Here is a 17,628-nt window from a genome sequence, read left to right on the forward strand (position 1 = left end):
CATCATAATAAGTACTATAATAATATATAACTTTGATAATTTTTACTTATGGAGAGTTAAAATTATTGATCGTTAAAGTTTTGCATCGGCAAGCGTGATAAAAGAAACATGTCAAGTAAAAAAGAACAGAGGAAGTACAAGTTTTCAATTCCGATGTAACTCGATCTATTATTGTTATTTGTTAACATTGAAGATTCTTCTATTTAATCTTGCAAGTCCATTAGTGGTTGTATTTATTGTTGTATGACAATGTGTAGGTAGATCCATATGACCATATATACATTAAATTTTCCTCTAACTAAACTTGTTGAATGAAAAGCAAATACCATGAATACCCTCAATAATCAAGGTACCAAATTAAGGAAGTATTTATAATGGGGCAGATTTCATTATCTTAATTTCTTTTCCCCATTATGATTCTTTTGGCAAATGAGACAACAAAGATTAAGGTATATTAGTATTTAGAATAATGCAAGTTAACCCGTGAACTTGAACTCGAAGACAAAGAAATTTCACCTGTTTTACATAATTGCGTTCAACATCACCCACAATAAAAGTGTAGGAATAGTGAGTTTTAGTGACCACCGAAAGCTTTGCATCATGGATACTGTTTCATTCATTGTGGAATGTGGACCTCATTATCCTACAAGTTGTTATACTTATGCAAATATGCAGGGAAAAAAATCAATGATGAATCTATGCTTTTATAAATACCTATAACCAAACTACTGTTATTTTACAATGATATGATGTCATTGAGGGATTCTAGATTATTGATTACTATATATTACAGTTATGATTATAATCCAGTATGATGATAAATAAATTGACGATTTCCTTCATTATAATTCAGGAAATTTTTTGAAGGGTATAAAAAAAGCACCAGAAGATTCTTTTGAAGGGTATAAATTGAAATTTTTTTATGACAAAATTATGTATCAATCGACAATATGATTTAGTTATTGTAAATTTTTTTCTACTACATTTATCATTTTCCTACTAAAAATGATGAAATAAAACTTTATAGTGTAAGTAATTGTTTGAAAAGAGGATAACAATCGTCATTCTTTTTTTATTTTTTTATTTTTTACAAACATTTTTTTTAATTATTTTTCCAACAAACATATACATATCCGCCTCAAAAGTACCTAAAAAAAGGTTCACTTAACAAAACTAATAAAATGTGACAAGCTACACAATCGAAGAAAGTAGTAAATTACGTGAAATGAAAGAATTGCCAACACCATTTTAGGCAATTCCTTCTTTAGATGGGTAACCTTCCACAATCTAGCCTTCTCACAATCTTATCATTTGGTTGTAAAACAGAACTTAATTACACCATCCACCGAAGCATTTTACTCTACACCAATTACTTAAAAGTGAAAAAACAGAATCTCGATAAATAGAAATTCTTGAGAATTTCCAAAAAATTTAAAAATTACTTATAAAAAAAACAAAAAACAGAAAAAAGGATCACACGTGACGAAAGCTGATCCTAGCTAATGCTCTCTGGCTCTCTGCTCCACACTCACTTCCCTTGTCTCTCCCCTTGTCTTTTTCATCCCATCATAAATTCATAATCTTACTTCTCTCCATATTTATACCCCCTCACTTCCACTCTGAACTTCAGATTTTTATTTTTGTAACCTAAAAATTACAAAATTAAAAAAAAAAAATAAAAAAATGGGGTTGCTAAATACTTATCCAATTATGTCGATAATCATGTTGTTGTTAATGGGTATTTGCCACGTGTCCTCATCGGTGTCGCCGGAGAAGAAGACATTCATTGTCCACGTGGAGAAGTCAAGAATGCCGGCAACCTTTGACCAGCATTTACAGCGGTTTCAGTCATCTCTCCGACAGGTTTCCGACACGGCGGAGATGATGTACACGTACACAAACGCTGCTCACGGATACGCGACAAGGCTGACCGAGGTGGAAGCAGAGTCACTCTCTTCCCTGCCCGGAGTTCTGTCGGTGCTGCCCGAGACACGGTACGAGTTACACACGACTCGAACACCGTCATTCCTCGGCCTCGACAGAACTCCGGACGCTGTTCTTGATTCGGAGACAGCAAGTGACGTCATTGTCGGGGTGTTAGACACGGGTGTTTGGCCGGAGAGTAAGAGTTTCGACGATAAAGGAATGGGTCCCGTGCCAAGCACGTGGCGTGGCGCGTGTATGACAGGGATGAATTTCAGCGCGTCTAGTTGTAACCGGAAGCTCATCGGCGCACAGTACTTTTCTCAAGGGTATGAGGCTGTGGTTGGGTCGTTTGATGGGTCACGTGAGTCGAAGTCCCCACGTGACGATGATGGTCATGGGACCCACACGGCGAGTACTGCAGCTGGATCCCCTGTGGAAGGAGCTAGCCTCTTTGGGTACGCTCCTGGCACGGCTAGAGGTATGGCCCCTAGAGCCAGAGTAGCTGTCTACAAGGTCAGTTATTACTTCCTCCGTTTTTTTTTATACTAATCTCAATCGTAGTATTAACTAATTCTCATCTACTTCATATTAATTGTCGCTTTAAGATTAGAATATTGTATCTACTTGGTATTAATATTTTAGTTAAAATGTGGTGTAGAGATATGATATGGGGTCTTAATTTTTGTTTAATTGAAATTTATAATTTTTGTAAGATTGTGCTCAATTGTGTAAGTTAGGGACAATGTGAAAACTAATTTCGAAAAGTGGAAATATCGGTTATTGAATAAAATTGTTGTCAATACAGGAGAGATTTTGTGATGATCATACAGCATGAAATGGAGTAATTATGAGGGAGTATTAAATTTGTTACTAATGTTATTGTAGGTGTGCTGGAAAGGAGGATGTTTCAGTTCAGATATTTTAAAGGCAATTGATAAGGCGATTGAGGATAATGTCAATGTGCTCTCTCTTTCACTAGGTGGGGGTATGTCGGATTACTATAAAGATAGTGTGGCCATTGGTGCGTTTGCAGCGATGCAACGGGGGATTTTGGTGTCGTGCTCGGCAGGGAATGCAGGGCCTACTGCCTTTAGCTTGTCGAATGTAGCACCGTGGATTACTACCGTGGGGGCTGGTACATTGGATCGGGATTTTCCGGCTGTAGCTAGCCTTAGTAATGGGAAGAAATACTTTGGAGTTTCGCTCTTCCGTGGTGCATCCTTGCCTAAAAGCATGGTTCCAGTTGTGTATGCAGGTACATTATTTTGCTAACCACCAGAATTTATTAAATACTTGGTACTTACCTTCAAAATGTAGCTTACTCCATACATTTATCTTGATGATTGATTTTGGTTAGTGATTGCACAAGACTTAGCTAGGCTACATCTTACATGAGAACTAATATGGAGTAGACACGAGTTGAATGATGTGGATTTGGCTAGCTGGTGATTTGAAAAATACAGTTCAAGTATGAATATTTGAATACATGATTTTGATTAGGCAAGATATGAACTCAGAACTTAATACTTAGACTAATAGATAAAATTATACTGTCTATGATATAAGATTTTAAGGATATAAGTAATTGACACAGGTTTCAGATGTGTATGAGGTATGTCATAATGTCAATGTATTCATGTGTCGAATGTTGATAAAACCTGCCTCTTCATTGAAGCGTCCATGCTAGCTTGTAATATATCCGTTTTAGTACTTAGTTTTCATTACATTGACATGATGGACATTTAAGTAGTGACGCTAAAGATTATAATTTTGATTTTCCCCACATTGCTCAACCTCTCCTGATTTATAGAGCTGATTACTTTTGGGCTACTTAGGGGGAGTATTAGCGTGTTTAATTCTCTCTTCTTCAACCAATGTGGGGCACTTACATGTGGTGCACTTGAGAGGTTTATTTTTAACACTCCCCCTCACATGTAAGGTCCCTTTAAACTCAAGGATCACTTGATCCAATTCAATTTGGCCCAGAATACTTAATGTCATTAAAGGTCCCAAACTTGGGCCTGACAATATACACAAGCCATTAGAGGTCCCAAACCGTGGGCCTGGCTCTGATACCATGTTAAACTCAAGAATATTGTGGAGAAAACGGCTTAACCTTTGTATTGATAAAACTCACATATATATACACAATACATAACTTGCCTAAAACTCCTACCAAGATAAACTTAACATAAATACAATATTAACAAATATAACAAACCAAACGCTAATATTAAGACAATGTTCTCAACTAACTTGAATTTGATTGATTTATTATACATATTCCATGATTGTGACAATATTTTACCATGGCACAAAATAGACCAGAAATTTAGGTGATATGCAATCTACCATTAGTTTTGAGGGTAAATGTGAAGTATCTGACATGACAAGAAAATTTATTTTCAAGCCTTTGTTTCCACACACTAGTGGTTAAGTAATTGAATACATTTTAGTTTTGAGCAATACCAAAAATTTACTATGGAGTACAAGTGGTACAATATTGGTTAGAAGCTGCAACTAAATTCAAAGAAAAGTAGGTAAACTGCAATACTGTTAACAATTCAGAATCCTGTGATCAAGATTTTTTTATTCATTTATTTTATTTTATATGCTCCACAAACGGATTACCCTAAAATTATTTTGGGACTAAGAGTTTGTTGTTGTTGGAACCCATTACGGATTTACGGCTATGGTTTTTGTTTTCCTGTAGCATACCGCCTTTGATGGGATTCCGTTATCACATTATTGGTTCATATTTAGACAAAGTGAGACCCCACAAGGACCACAGCACAAGTATTTTGAAATTACATGATTTCTGCTTTCGAATTTACTTAGTTAATCCTGTGACTCCTGTCAGTATAGTCAACAAATGTATGCTAGCTAGAACAATGTGATAATTTGGATGTTCATTGCGTCTACACACTAATAATACAAAGAATGACGGGCCAGCAATTTGCGGCTTATAAGATTTTTATGCCATTCATATTGTTATTCATGGCGTTCTATAATAATTACAAAATTGTAAGGATGGGCACAATGTGAACTCTGATACTCTTGCAGGAAATGCGAGCAAAAGCGGCAGTTTATGTATGACTGGATCATTAATTCCGGAGAAGGTGAAAGATAAGATTGTCTTGTGTGATCGTGGGGTGAATGCGAGGGTACAGAAGGGTGCGGTGGTCAAAGCTGCCGGTGGTATTGGTATGATTTTGGCGAATACCGAGGCGAATGGGGAGGAGTTAGTTGCTGATGCACATTTATTGCCAGCCACAACGGTGGGCCAGAAGAATGGAGATGCAATAAGGGACTATGTGATCTCAGACTTGAATGCGACTGCCACCATCCTTTTCGAGGGAACGAAAGTTGGGGTGCAACCATCTCCAGTGGTGGCGGCCTTTAGTTCCCGGGGTCCTAATGGGATCACCCCTGAAATTTTGAAGCCTGATATGATCGCACCAGGTGTCAATATCTTAGCCGGGTGGACAGGGGCTGTGGGGCCCACCGGAGAGGCTTCTGACTCGAGGCGAGTTGAGTTTAACATCATCTCAGGGACATCAATGTCTTGCCCTCATGTAAGCGGCCTTGCAGGGTTTTTGAAGGGAGTGCACCCTGATTGGAGCCCTGCAGCCATAAAATCTGCTTTGATGACTACTGCTTATGTTACCTACAAAAACGGGCAGGTACTGCAGGATGTTGCTACTGGGAAGCCGTCCACACCACTGGATCATGGGGCTGGACACGTCGATCCTGTATCTGCCCTGAATCCTGGTCTCGTGTATGATCTCACAGTCGACGATTACTTGGGTTTTCTTTGTGCACTGAAGTACACCCCATCACAAATAAACTTAGTTGCTAGGAGAAATTTCACCTGTGACAAGGATTACAGCATATCAGATTTCAATTACCCTTCATTTGCAGTTTCATTTAAAACAGGCCCAACAACTGATGCAGCCGGAAGTCCAAGCAGTGGACCCACCGTGGTGAAGTACACACGAACCTTGACCAATGTTGGCCCTCCCGGCTCATATCAGGTTACTGTTACTTCACAGGCACCAGAGGTTAAGGTATCAGTGGAGCCAGAAATTCTGAGCTTCAGTAAGATGAATGATAAAAAATCATACACTGTCACTTTTTCTGCCGGGCAAATGCCTTCAGATACAATGAGATTTGCTAGGATTGATTGGGCGGATGGTAAGCATGTAGTTGCTAGCCCGATTGCATTTAGCTGGTCGTGATAATAAAGCTTCTTACGACGAAAGGAAAATGCAGTTGGCCTTGGTGATTTCAGGTTAAGTCAATGCTCACTATGTTCGAGTATAGTACGTAGAGATTTATAATGTTTGGTTCTCAGGAATATGTAGAGATTTATAATGTTTGGTTCTCAGGAATATGTGCAACAAGTAGCATCGCATTACCATGGAATTGAACATTCAGTTAACATTCATGGTGCTGCCTCCGAAATTCGGGTATGAGGCCATGGTTAGACACCTACCAAAGCCCTGAGATAAGGCACCCCATTAGTCTATTATTCTACTTGTATTATTTTACCTTGAAAAAAAAAAGATATTTGAATTGTTGTGCCACTGAAGAGTGGAGGAAAAAAAATCATGTACTGTTCTTCAAGATAAGAACAGAACAAAATAATCATGTACTTGAATCCAATGTTCAATTGTTGAATGATTTTTATCCAAAGAGAAATTATTAATCAAGAGTTCATATTTACAGGGTGGCAACTTTGGCTTCTTTTGATAATGCATTTGTGTACTTGGGGTTATGCAGTGGTAGTTGAATCCAGCATCCCACACTATCCTTATCGCTCAATTATTATAATCCTACCAAGTATAATTGACAATCTCCAATATTTTTGTGTCTTCACACTACACAAGTTTGGCGTATTCATTTAAATTCTCTTTTTGCACTTTTTCTTATTGCTTTTTTTTTTTTTTTTTTTTTTTTTTTTTCTGGTTTTTTATGTTCATTTTTATTATCAACATTTAAAAATTTCTTTATTTACCCAAAACAAAAAAAAACTTTTATTTTTACTAGTCCGTAGTAAAAAGAAATACACCATATTAACTGGTTAGGATATCTACCCTTGATAATTAGACATACTTATTAGAGTTGTAACTTTGGTCCTCGATTCCTTGTAGATGTAACACGAAAATTTGTTACTAATCTGATAATTGTAGTTCCTATACCAACATTCACATGTATCCACAAGCTTAAGTAGTTTACTAGACTACAACCATGACCAGATCAATAACTCAATAAGCTTATCAAAGACTTATACTTTTAAATACTATGTAACTACTTTAAATGTTAATTTGTAGTTAACTAAAGCCACAACTATGTTTGTCATTATCATTGATATGAAAGCTATTGATTGTAATACTTGTACTGTATATGAAATAGTGAAAATACTCCGTAGTCATTATACATAGGGGGGCATTTGGTATACTAATCTTAGATGTAGGAAATGGATTCAATTATGTGTTTTCATTTCTAGTTGTTTGGGATGGGTTAAAAGTAACAAACACCATTTCCAAAATCCCCCAATTTGTTACCCTTGACAAACTAGTGGAAACAAAATACGTTTCCTTACTCAATCACAAATATACTCAATTGTTTCCATTCCATTAAGATACCAAACATATTATAAAAGTAAAGTTTATCATTACTCTTTCCCTTATTTATTTGATTCTTTTCCGTTTCATTTGTGATGCTTATACCAAACACTCTCATAACGTGTTTTCCAGCTCAAAAAGAAAGAAAAAAGAAAAGGTACCTTATCGGCTTATCCGATCAGACCAATTAGCCAATCAATTCTATTGAGACTTCAGGGCCGCACATTTTGAGCTTCAGTGAAGGCCCAAAAGGCCTTATGTTGCAGATAGCAACTGACCAGCCCTTTCATCTGTATGATGGATTGATGGTGAGAGTCAAGGATTGATTAGAACTTTACTCCCGATTTTATGAACCATAAATATTATTACTGTAACTCTGTAAGGACTATGAGAATGCTTAAATTATGTCCATAGTATTTATTCGCGTAGTATTTCTTTTTATAATCCAACATTTTTAACAATCTGAAAAGTATTCAATTTAAATGATCCAAAATTTTAAAATAAACCTCTATAACTCAGGTTAGTTAGGTTCTATTTGATTCACCTTAATTTTGCTGAACTGAACTTATTTTTATTGAACTGAAATTATTTTTACTGAAATTAAATTATTTTTACTGAACTGAAATTATTTTTACTGATTTTTCTACTATAATTCTTCTTTAAGAAAACTGAATTTTACTAAACTGAACTTATTTTTACTGAACTGATATTACTGAACTGAACTGAACTTAATTTTACTGAACTGAACTTATATTTACTGAACTGAAATTATTTTTACTTAATATTATTTTTTTAAGGTGAAAAGAACAGGGCCTTATTTCATTCTATTCTCTTAGTTCCTAATTAAATTACTGAATCAGTACTCATAAAATTCCTTATCTATACGTGTCTAGAGTAGAGGAGTCATGGTCTTGAAACACGGGAAATAGAGATATAGTTCTGAAAATCGAAACAATTGCTGGAAGTACCAGATGAAAACCAAGCAAAATGCACTGAAACCTTTATGTATAAACTTGACACGTATTTACATAACATAAAGGTGGTGGCAGTACTACAAAAATTGAGAAAACTATAAAATCTGATCCTTTAATTAGAAATTACAGTACAAAAACTAAACAACAGAATTTAAAGGAAGTAATTAAGTGTGAAAAAGTTTAGAGATGGAGAAAGACAGCAGCACCCCAAAAACTGAAGACAAGAAACAATCAGAGGAAACCAAGAAGTTAGAGGGTTTGCCAACTGAGACTAGCCCTTATGTTCAATACACAGACTTGGAAGACTATAAGCAACAAGGCTATGGTACCGAGGGCCACAAGGATGTGACCCCCGGCCGTGGCGCTGGAGGGACCGATGCACCTACTCCTTCGGGTGGTGCACCCGCTGGCTCAGCCACGGATGTTATTAACCAACAAGGTGTTCCATGAATAATGCCAAATTGGTTTTGGTTTTATGTTAATTTGCGTTCTAATTAACTATATGTACACGTTTTGTTGTTCTTTAGTGTTACGCTTCTTGTCTTTTTGTATTTTCTAATGAATATATATTCGGTTTTATATAAACATGCTTTTAAGTATTTTTTTTTATGACAATGCGGTAAACTCAATTTATTAAATGAAGGTTCACCAAAAACTTTGAGGGAACAAATATCAAACGTATGCATTCCGAAATTCGAATTAATGCTTATATCCTACCTAGCAACTAAATGGGCAAGGGTGTTTTTCGACCTTACATTTAAAAGAAATAAAATCCTCACAAACACGACTAACTTCCTTGGAGAAAAGATAAATTGGAGCAGCTCCTTGTTTCTCCTTAATTGCTGGAACAACGTTCAAAGCATCACAATCAAGCACAAGTGCACAACTCTTTGTTATGGAATCATAACGATCATTTAAGACTTGGAAGTTCTTCATTAAAAAAAGAGAAGTTTAAAAAAAAAAAAAAAAAAGTATGGTCCATTTGATGGCCCAAACAATGCAAACGTGATTTATATTTACGGGCCGAGATATCTAGCCTTGTATTTAGGCCTAATCCAACATTTGAAAACGTTATTCTTCCATAAGCTTGCCGCCGCTTGCACATTGAATGTTTTTGTTGAAATTGACACTCTAGTCTCACTGTCTGGACCCAATTTCAAGCTAAACTTGGTGAATAAAGTCCAAACAATCAAACATACGTAGTAGATGATTTGTGATATATAGCAACAATTTTAATACTCTATATCTTAATTTCAAATGTACATGTTCAATACCCAATAAACTTGGTCATATTCTTTAATGATCACCTTGAGAAAAGGAACCCTATGTTTCCTCGTTACTTTTGTTTGTAAACAATTGAATTCAATTCAAATTAGAATTCAAGATCATATATATAATTTATTTCGTCTATATTTTTAAATTTGTATCAGTATGTCTAAATCATTTAACAACTATTATACATGTAAACTTAGCTTATTACATCAAATACAAGTCAATGAAGTCATAAAGCCTTTTGTGACAAATCCCGAAGATGAATACAAGTATAAGTACTCCGCAAAATTTTATTTTCCTAAGATCGAATAAAGATAGGAAAGAAAAAGGTTGATGAAGAAAGGACATAAGAACAGTGGTACATTCCTTTCCCTATCCGGGGGGCAAAGGCGTGCAGCAAGAAAAGAAAAAGGCGAAGCGAACCCCATGCCATTACTCACAAGCCGTCCATGAAAGCTTAGCTTGTGCCTTACTGCCTTATTAGCTTGTATCATAATATCAACCAATAACCACAAATTTAAAACAAAATATCACACATATACAGCTTAGTAAATTACTAGTAGTTGCATGCACTGGACCATCCCTTCTCACGTCACGTTTTTTATTTTTATTTTAATTTAATTTTTTATTTTGTGCGATCGCATCACATCTTTATTGGTCACCCTAATTAATTTAGGTTCAATTTGGTCCTCTTATATCTGCCTCTTATATTATTGAGGCATTCAATTAGTTAGTTAGCTTCTACATTATTCTCTTAGACTCTGATAGCTATATGTAACGATTATGAATTGACGTCATCATCTTCTTCTTCTTCTTTTTTTTTTTTTTAATTTTTTTTTTTATTGGGGGTTAGGGTATTTTTATTGTCTAACATAGAAATATTCTAAGTACCAGTAACAGTATGATCTTTTAATCTATGCAAGGGTGTAATTTTAGGAGATGTTCATTATTACAAAGTCTAAATATACTAAGGCAAAGATGGAGGTAGGGCTTGTATACAAGAAAAGTTACAAACTTAAATTCCCCTCATCCACTAATTTGTAATGACCTTTTGACTCATTCGAAACAAAAACCTTACAATAGAATGCAATTAATCAGATTATTGGCAATGTTATTCTTTTTTTGATCGAGACCACCGATATACAATCGCACAATATTCTCAAAATGTCACTTACTTGGTTAAACCACAGTATAATTCACATCTATACCTAGCTAGCTACATTAGATTTACACACTTTAAACCAATAAAAGTAAATTTTTTTTTATAAAGAATTAAGGATGACATCTGCAAAAGTCGATATAAATATATTAATGAATGCTACTATACTGCAATCTATTTCATATGCAAGTGGCAATGTGGCATGGTCAAGTTGTTTAGTTTTGCAAGGCCCCTAAACAATGTGATCAATAGTTCAATACTCCAATAATAGTTATTCGAGTTTGCTAGATAATTTAGATTTTATGCATGGGATTCGGTTTGACTTTGGAGCGTAATCTATGCAATACAACTAGTAAGCAAAATTACGACATTAAAGTCATCTTTTTTCTCCCTAAAAAACATCATTCCTGTGAAAGAGATATACTTGATCCGTTACTAACCAAAAAAATATTGTCTTTACTTGGTAAACCACAATCACTAAAATTGTCCCCCATACCTTTTATACACGTGTCCAACTTTATTTTCTTTCAAATAATTTCAAATCAAATCTGTTATACCAATATATATACGCATTCAAATTCCTGGCTCTATTAGTGGCCGGCACATTTGCCTCTGATTTTCGTCATTCTACTACAAAAAAGAGAATGTTTTCACTGAAATTTTCTTCCAATATTCTATCACCCCTATAAAAGTTTGTTCTATCCTCTCCCTATAAACTTTCCTTTCTTTTTATAGAAATTTAAAACATGTCATCTAACCAGAGTTTGGAAAATCGGAATTGCGAAGATCATGATTGTAATGAAGAGGAAAGAGAATTGGAAGAAGCTTTATCGCTATCTGATCTTCCAATCTGTAGTAGTACTGGGAATCAAGATGATGGTGGTGGAGTAAGAGATGAAGAGAACAAGAATGGAGAGGATGATTTGGAATTCGATTTTGATTTCGGTTCCGGTTCTCTAATCGGGTCATGTACAGCACCAGAAGGCGAAATGTGTGCAGCTGATGAGGTGTTCTCGGGTGGCCTGATGCTGCCTTACCGCAACTCGGTCATTTCGATGTCCGGGTTGCGGAGCGTGTCGAGGTCCGAGTCTATGGACCGTAGGACGTTTGGGTCAAGGTGCAGTAGTAGTAGAAGTAGTAGTATTAGAAGTCATTACTCTGCTACTAGTAGTAGTGGTAGTAGTAGTTGTTCTAACAACACGGCAATCAGTGCCAAAACTGTTCCTTTGGTATCAAAATCGTCTAATAAGGTTGTTCAAAATCAATTCCACTCGTACCCGAGCCCAAAACCTCAAATTTTGGGCACGGGTCCGCGTTTTTCAGCCTACACGGCCTCACCTATAGGGAAAAAATCGAAAATGTGGGACGTCTTAAAGCTAGGACTAGTACGTACCCCGGAAATTGAGCTACAAGATCTCAAGCTACGTCACCACCGTACAAACAATTTTGGTAAGACATTCACAATTCCTCGTAATAACAGTACGGGTAGCAGTAGCAGTAATAGTAGCAATAAAGCCGGCAACAATAACAACGACCGTCCTCGCAAATCCTGCGAATTCGTGTCGGAGATGCAGAGGAGGAAGAGTCAATTACATGAAATCAATAACGGTGGATTCTTTAAAAGCTGCAAATGCACAATTGGGGTAATAGAACCAATTCCAACCACACCAAAGTATAAAACCGTTGTTAAGAGTGGTTATTTTGGCAGTAACAAGTTTGGAAAAGGCCAAGTTTTAAATGAAGACAAGAATTCAGAACAAAAGAAACATCATCTGCTACAACAACAACAACAACAACAACAACAACAACAGCAACAGCAACATCAACAACAGCAGCAACAACAGAGAAGAAACAACCAAATCCGACAAGGAAAGAAAGTCATGTCACATCATCATCATCATCATGAACATCGTACATTTGAATGGCTAAAGAATCTTTCCCATGCAAGCATCCTTAATAATAATAATTCTTAAATTTTAGGAAAACTCTAATTCAAGAAATTTAGATTCTTCCACGAGGTTTATTTATGCATGCCATTTTTTTTTTTTTAAATTTAATTCTTTTACCATGTTTTTATATTTTATTTTGTAATCAGGATTTCGATGTACAATGGAGTTAACTTTTTAATAACAGTAAATTTTTCTTGGTTGTATAATTTTGTCTTTAATTTGAAATGTGTGATTAGTAATCATATCAGGAGCTCATGCTATGGTGCGAATGATGACGTCTATATAAAATGACTAGGTATATTTGCAATTTGGAAAAGGTGTTTGTAAATTCACGAAACTTTAACATTCTATGGCATATCATACATTATTCTAAACTAGGCACCTAGCTGCCTAGACATGTCCATACGCACTACAATTAAGTCTACATTTTTGTCAATTTTGTACCTAACTAAGGCAGTTCCTCACAATATAAAACATTACTTAAGAATAGTGGTTGACTCATTGAACACAATTGTGGAGTAATAAAATTGATTTTCATGAACCAAAATAATAAATTACTTTATAATTAAAGTCCTTATTATTCTAATAATACATTGGTTGATAACTTGTGTTGATTATTGCAATATTCAATATTTATGTCAATAAGTCTTTACATTGATTTGAAATTCACCAATTAAAATTAACTTAACCCATCATATTTGACTTAGTTAAAAAAACCATCAAATTTGACTTTTGTAACTTGATATTTCTTTTTTTTTTTTTTACGGGAAGATACGGGAAGTGTCCCTCCTATCACAAGAGGAGTGAGTGCATGAAAATTGAACCCAGGTCACTCTTGGGAAGATGGAGAGACAAACCGTCCCTCCACTCCATGAACCTCGACTTTTGTAACTTGATATAAACAATTAATTAACTGCTTTTGTTGTACAATTTGTTTGAATGATTACAAGCATTGTCTAAAACTATTTATCTCTTCATCATGATAACATTATTAACAAATAATACAAGCTAAGTGTATATAGTACTTGAGCAATTATGTATAGTACAATATAATCCCCTCAATTTATAATCAAATTTTAAAAATTTTGAGCATAAATTATATTATATATATGTATATAAATTGGTGACATACTAAAAAAAAAGTAGGAAGCGTGCTAATGGGAGGGATAATTTGAAACAGTGGCCTTAGAGAGGTGGTGGTGGTGGTATCATGATTAAAGTGTGAAAAGAGTTAAAAATATTTATGGATGATGCTTACTTTTCTAAGGTCTATGAATAGAAAATGGTCTCTCGTGACATAGGACAGTGGTGCAAATGCTGTATAAAAAGCTAAGTCACATTATTATAAAATGTTGCAACGGCGTGGATTACAAAAGCTAAAAAATCTATCAGAAACAATTATATATGTTTCTTTTTTTGTAGTACTCGCAGTATATATCACGTAGTTGTAAGAATTAATACCATAGAATGAAGTTGACTTTATAAAAAATGACTAATGAGGTCGGACTCAATCATTAAAATGGTACCTTAAATGTTTATAAAAAAAAGGTGACAAAGTGCTTTGTAGAATCATCATAATTCATAACTGGTTGTCTATAGTACCCACATAAAATCTTCATTGGATGCCTTGCTTACTGCTAGCAGTTGTAAAAAGTACTTGTACTGTTGTTAGTTTCTTTGGATCTTATTATCTTTATAAGTTAAGTATAAATTTTGATTTATTGATCTTATAAGGGTTCTTTACACCTAAAGTTTCTTTGGATAGAAACCTAGCTATAAGTTTAGGATGTTCCAAGAAAGGAACTTTAAGGATATTATTTTCTCACTTTAAAATTGATGTTGTTTTTAAAGATTTTGATACGTTTGCTTGACTATAAATTGATAATGGTAATAAATTTTATGAAGTACATTATTTTATAACCTAGAGAATGATAAGGCCATGAGAGGTCATTGATATATACAGTATAATACAAGTAGATATCAGTGCAATTAATTACACTATAGATGTAACAAAATACTTCCTAAACTTAGCTATTTAGTAGCTAGGTTTTCTATCAATAAACAATCAACAATAGAAACACCATTTGCAAAACTTTTGCTTCCACTTTTATCTAATAAAATTACTTGTAATACCAAGTTTAGACATCCACACACATAACTTACATCCTTGACAAATCCATGCTCTTCGACCTATGTTAATTTTGAATTGCAACAAAGGGATATTATTTGTTAATCGCAACAAAGGGATATTATATGTAATACAAATAATATTCCTTTGTTGCAATTAAAAATTAACATAGATCGTATTTAGATACCATAGGGCATACTAGATTTGGACAAAGCTAAAGCTACTACAAGGTTGAATGAACTTTTTTTATGCACCAAGTATGAAATTTTTTCTCATTTAATTATATTTACTCTTTATTGTTTGAAGCAATATTTTTACACACTTTTAAATCCTTATTACATGCCCAAAAGATTAATTAATGAACAAAACTTACTCATAGAATGAGATGCATGCATAGTAGCGGAGGTACTCAAGATTGGACAGAGTTTGAGTCAAATTTTCAAGAATGGGCCCAATCCGATACATTTAAATACCATGGGCTGAAATAAATTGGGCCAGTATCCATGGTTTTAAAACTAGGTCAATCCCTTAAAAGTTGAAATGGAGAGAAAAAAAGATGTTCGTCCCAGTTCAGAAGGAGGAATTCAGGTAATTAATTATTAAATTATTTAAATTCTCCTGTAAAACAATTTACATTTGAATAGCATTACTTTGATTTCTGGTAAATGTGAGAATTGTTAATTCAATATGATGATAATATGATATTTGTTTCAAATTGAAGGATTTCTTGAACAGTTGATGTTTTTTGATATAATTCAATTTAGTTGCTCGCTAATTGCTCGACAATGGATTTCGAGTTTTGAGATTGCTCTGACAATAGTTTTTTGTTCGTACTTTTTAACTGAATATTTCAGAATCTTTTATATAGTTGTGAATTGTACTTAAAAGCCCTTATACAAATTATCTGTAGATAATCCAAGGTGATAGGAAATTACATTGTGCTGAATGGTGATTACCCTTGCAAAAATTGCAACCCTTTTTTCCGAGAGACTCTAGCATCAAATTAAGGGCTTAAGGCCTTGAATATTATATTGTTTATCAAGGATATATGTTGTTGGAATTTCACCCAAATTTGACCATTAGGAACAGATAGAGAAGAGGAAGGAGAGAGTATTATGGGGATTATTTGGCTTTGAAATGAGATGGAATGCACAAGTCCATTCTGTTGTCCATTATGCTTTTACTTCGAAAGTAATAAGAATCACCTCAGGGTAGATTGCTAGACCAACTCGCCTATCTAAATGACCAGTCTTCTTTCTTGTTCAAGACAATGTGTAAAGCTCAAAAAACGAACTAATTAAGTTGGAAAAATCAAGTCTTCTTGTGTTGGCTATTCGATCATTAGTGGCGGTGGTGGTGTTAGAATTGGGATCGGTTAAAGCTTCTGCCACTTGTTTCCTTTTGTCATGCTCTTATTTGTATTTGTTTGTCTGTGTTAGTTCTTTTTGCTGTTCCTTGAGACGACTTCTTTTAGTTTGCTTCAGCAACAACTGAGACTCTAAGAGTTCCATGTGATGGTACTAGTGATGGTAGTGTATAAGCTTTAGAGTGTAGCTACCCAAATTCTTCCTATCACTCTCAAAAAATACTTCTAAGTTAGTTTTGGGTGTTATTGGAGTTTTTAACTGTGCTATTGCTCTATAAAGGGCTTAATTTTCATCGTATTTCTGTTTGCCTGTGCTCAGCGTGTTGTGTGACAAATTTCATTATATTGCTACACTGCTCTTCTGTTTGATCTTCGAACTTATTAACTGCTGCTTTGACAAACCACCACTAAATCCCGGTTCTGAGTAGTATCCTTATCTTGTGTCTATTCTTTCTTCACAACCCCCATGTACTATAACTCTTTAAGAGTTACTTTGCTATTAGTTGTACTCAGGTCTCCGGTCTCCCTTCTTCAACCATATAACTTTAGATATAACCTCCTGGATTGCTGAAGACTGTGGTTGGCCCTACTTGTAGCGAATCTATCTTGCCTTTTCAATGGTAGTTTCCGTTATTCCACCAGTATTAGGGTCTTTATCACTTCTCGAATAATTGTTAATGCTATTATAGCTTTCATGTTGCATCTTTTAAAAAAAAGAGGTTATCTGTATTCCTGTGTGCTCCGTAGTTCCTTTGCATAGACATGGGCAATGGAAACATATTACTCCGTTGTGTGAACCAAAGACTTATCAGTTATCACAGTGTTATGATATATTTTTGATGCTTTAAGTCTTGCAGTCTTCAGGCCTAGCTTTAATACTATGGCCAGGCTTCAGACTTTTCTGTAAATATTTTATGCAGCTGCCACAAACTAGCTTAGTTTGGTCATCTTTTGTGGTGCATAAACGGATTCAGGTTATTTAGATGCAAGTAGTGCATACTTTTTCTTAATCATTTTCGCTTGTGTTTCATTCAGGTGTCAAGAGTGCTAAAGATGTTTAATTGGAGAGCTCTTCCCTTAATTTTAAACTGTTTAGTCTTTGCCAAAAGTATGGAGCATCAATTCCACTAAAAGAACTAGAATCAAAGCAGGGCCCTTGATGGCTTTTTGAAGCACTTAAATGGTGAAGTGGCCCAAGAGAATATGTAAGTTCTTGTTCCAGTGCAG

The 17,628-nt window shown here is 34.9% G+C and overlaps 1 protein-coding gene across 1 annotated transcript; it reads left to right on the plus strand.

The window, feature by feature from the left end:
* Positions 1–1,555: 1,555 nt before the first annotated feature.
* Positions 1,556–6,634, plus strand: LOC145600168 (subtilisin-like protease SBT1.7). The gene is made up of 3 exons (XM_081656067.1): positions 1,556–2,439; positions 2,812–3,181; positions 4,990–6,634. The coding sequence occupies exons 1-3, from the start codon at positions 1,684–1,686 to the stop codon at positions 6,162–6,164; spliced, it is 2,301 nt and encodes a 766-aa protein (XP_081512193.1). The 5' UTR covers positions 1,556–1,683; the 3' UTR covers positions 6,165–6,634.
* Positions 6,635–17,628: the final 10,994 nt, after the last annotated feature.

The sequence above is a fragment of the Chenopodium album genome, chromosome 21 (genome assembly GCF_948465745.1).
Source record: "Chenopodium album chromosome 21, dcCheAlbu1.1, whole genome shotgun sequence".
Taxonomy (NCBI): domain Eukaryota; kingdom Viridiplantae; phylum Streptophyta; class Magnoliopsida; order Caryophyllales; family Amaranthaceae; genus Chenopodium; species Chenopodium album.

Excerpts from the sequence above, each read along its gene's own strand:
- LOC145600168 (XM_081656067.1), top strand. The coding sequence starts at position 1,684 with ATGGGGTTGCTAAATACTTATCCAATTATGTCGATAATCATGTTGTTG. Across the intron at positions 2,440-2,811 it reads CCAGAGTAGCTGTCTACAAG|GTGTGCTGGAAAGGAGGATG; the intron begins GTCAGTTATTAC and ends ATGTTATTGTAG. Across the intron at positions 3,182-4,989 it reads GGTTCCAGTTGTGTATGCAG|GAAATGCGAGCAAAAGCGGC; the intron begins GTACATTATTTT and ends ATACTCTTGCAG.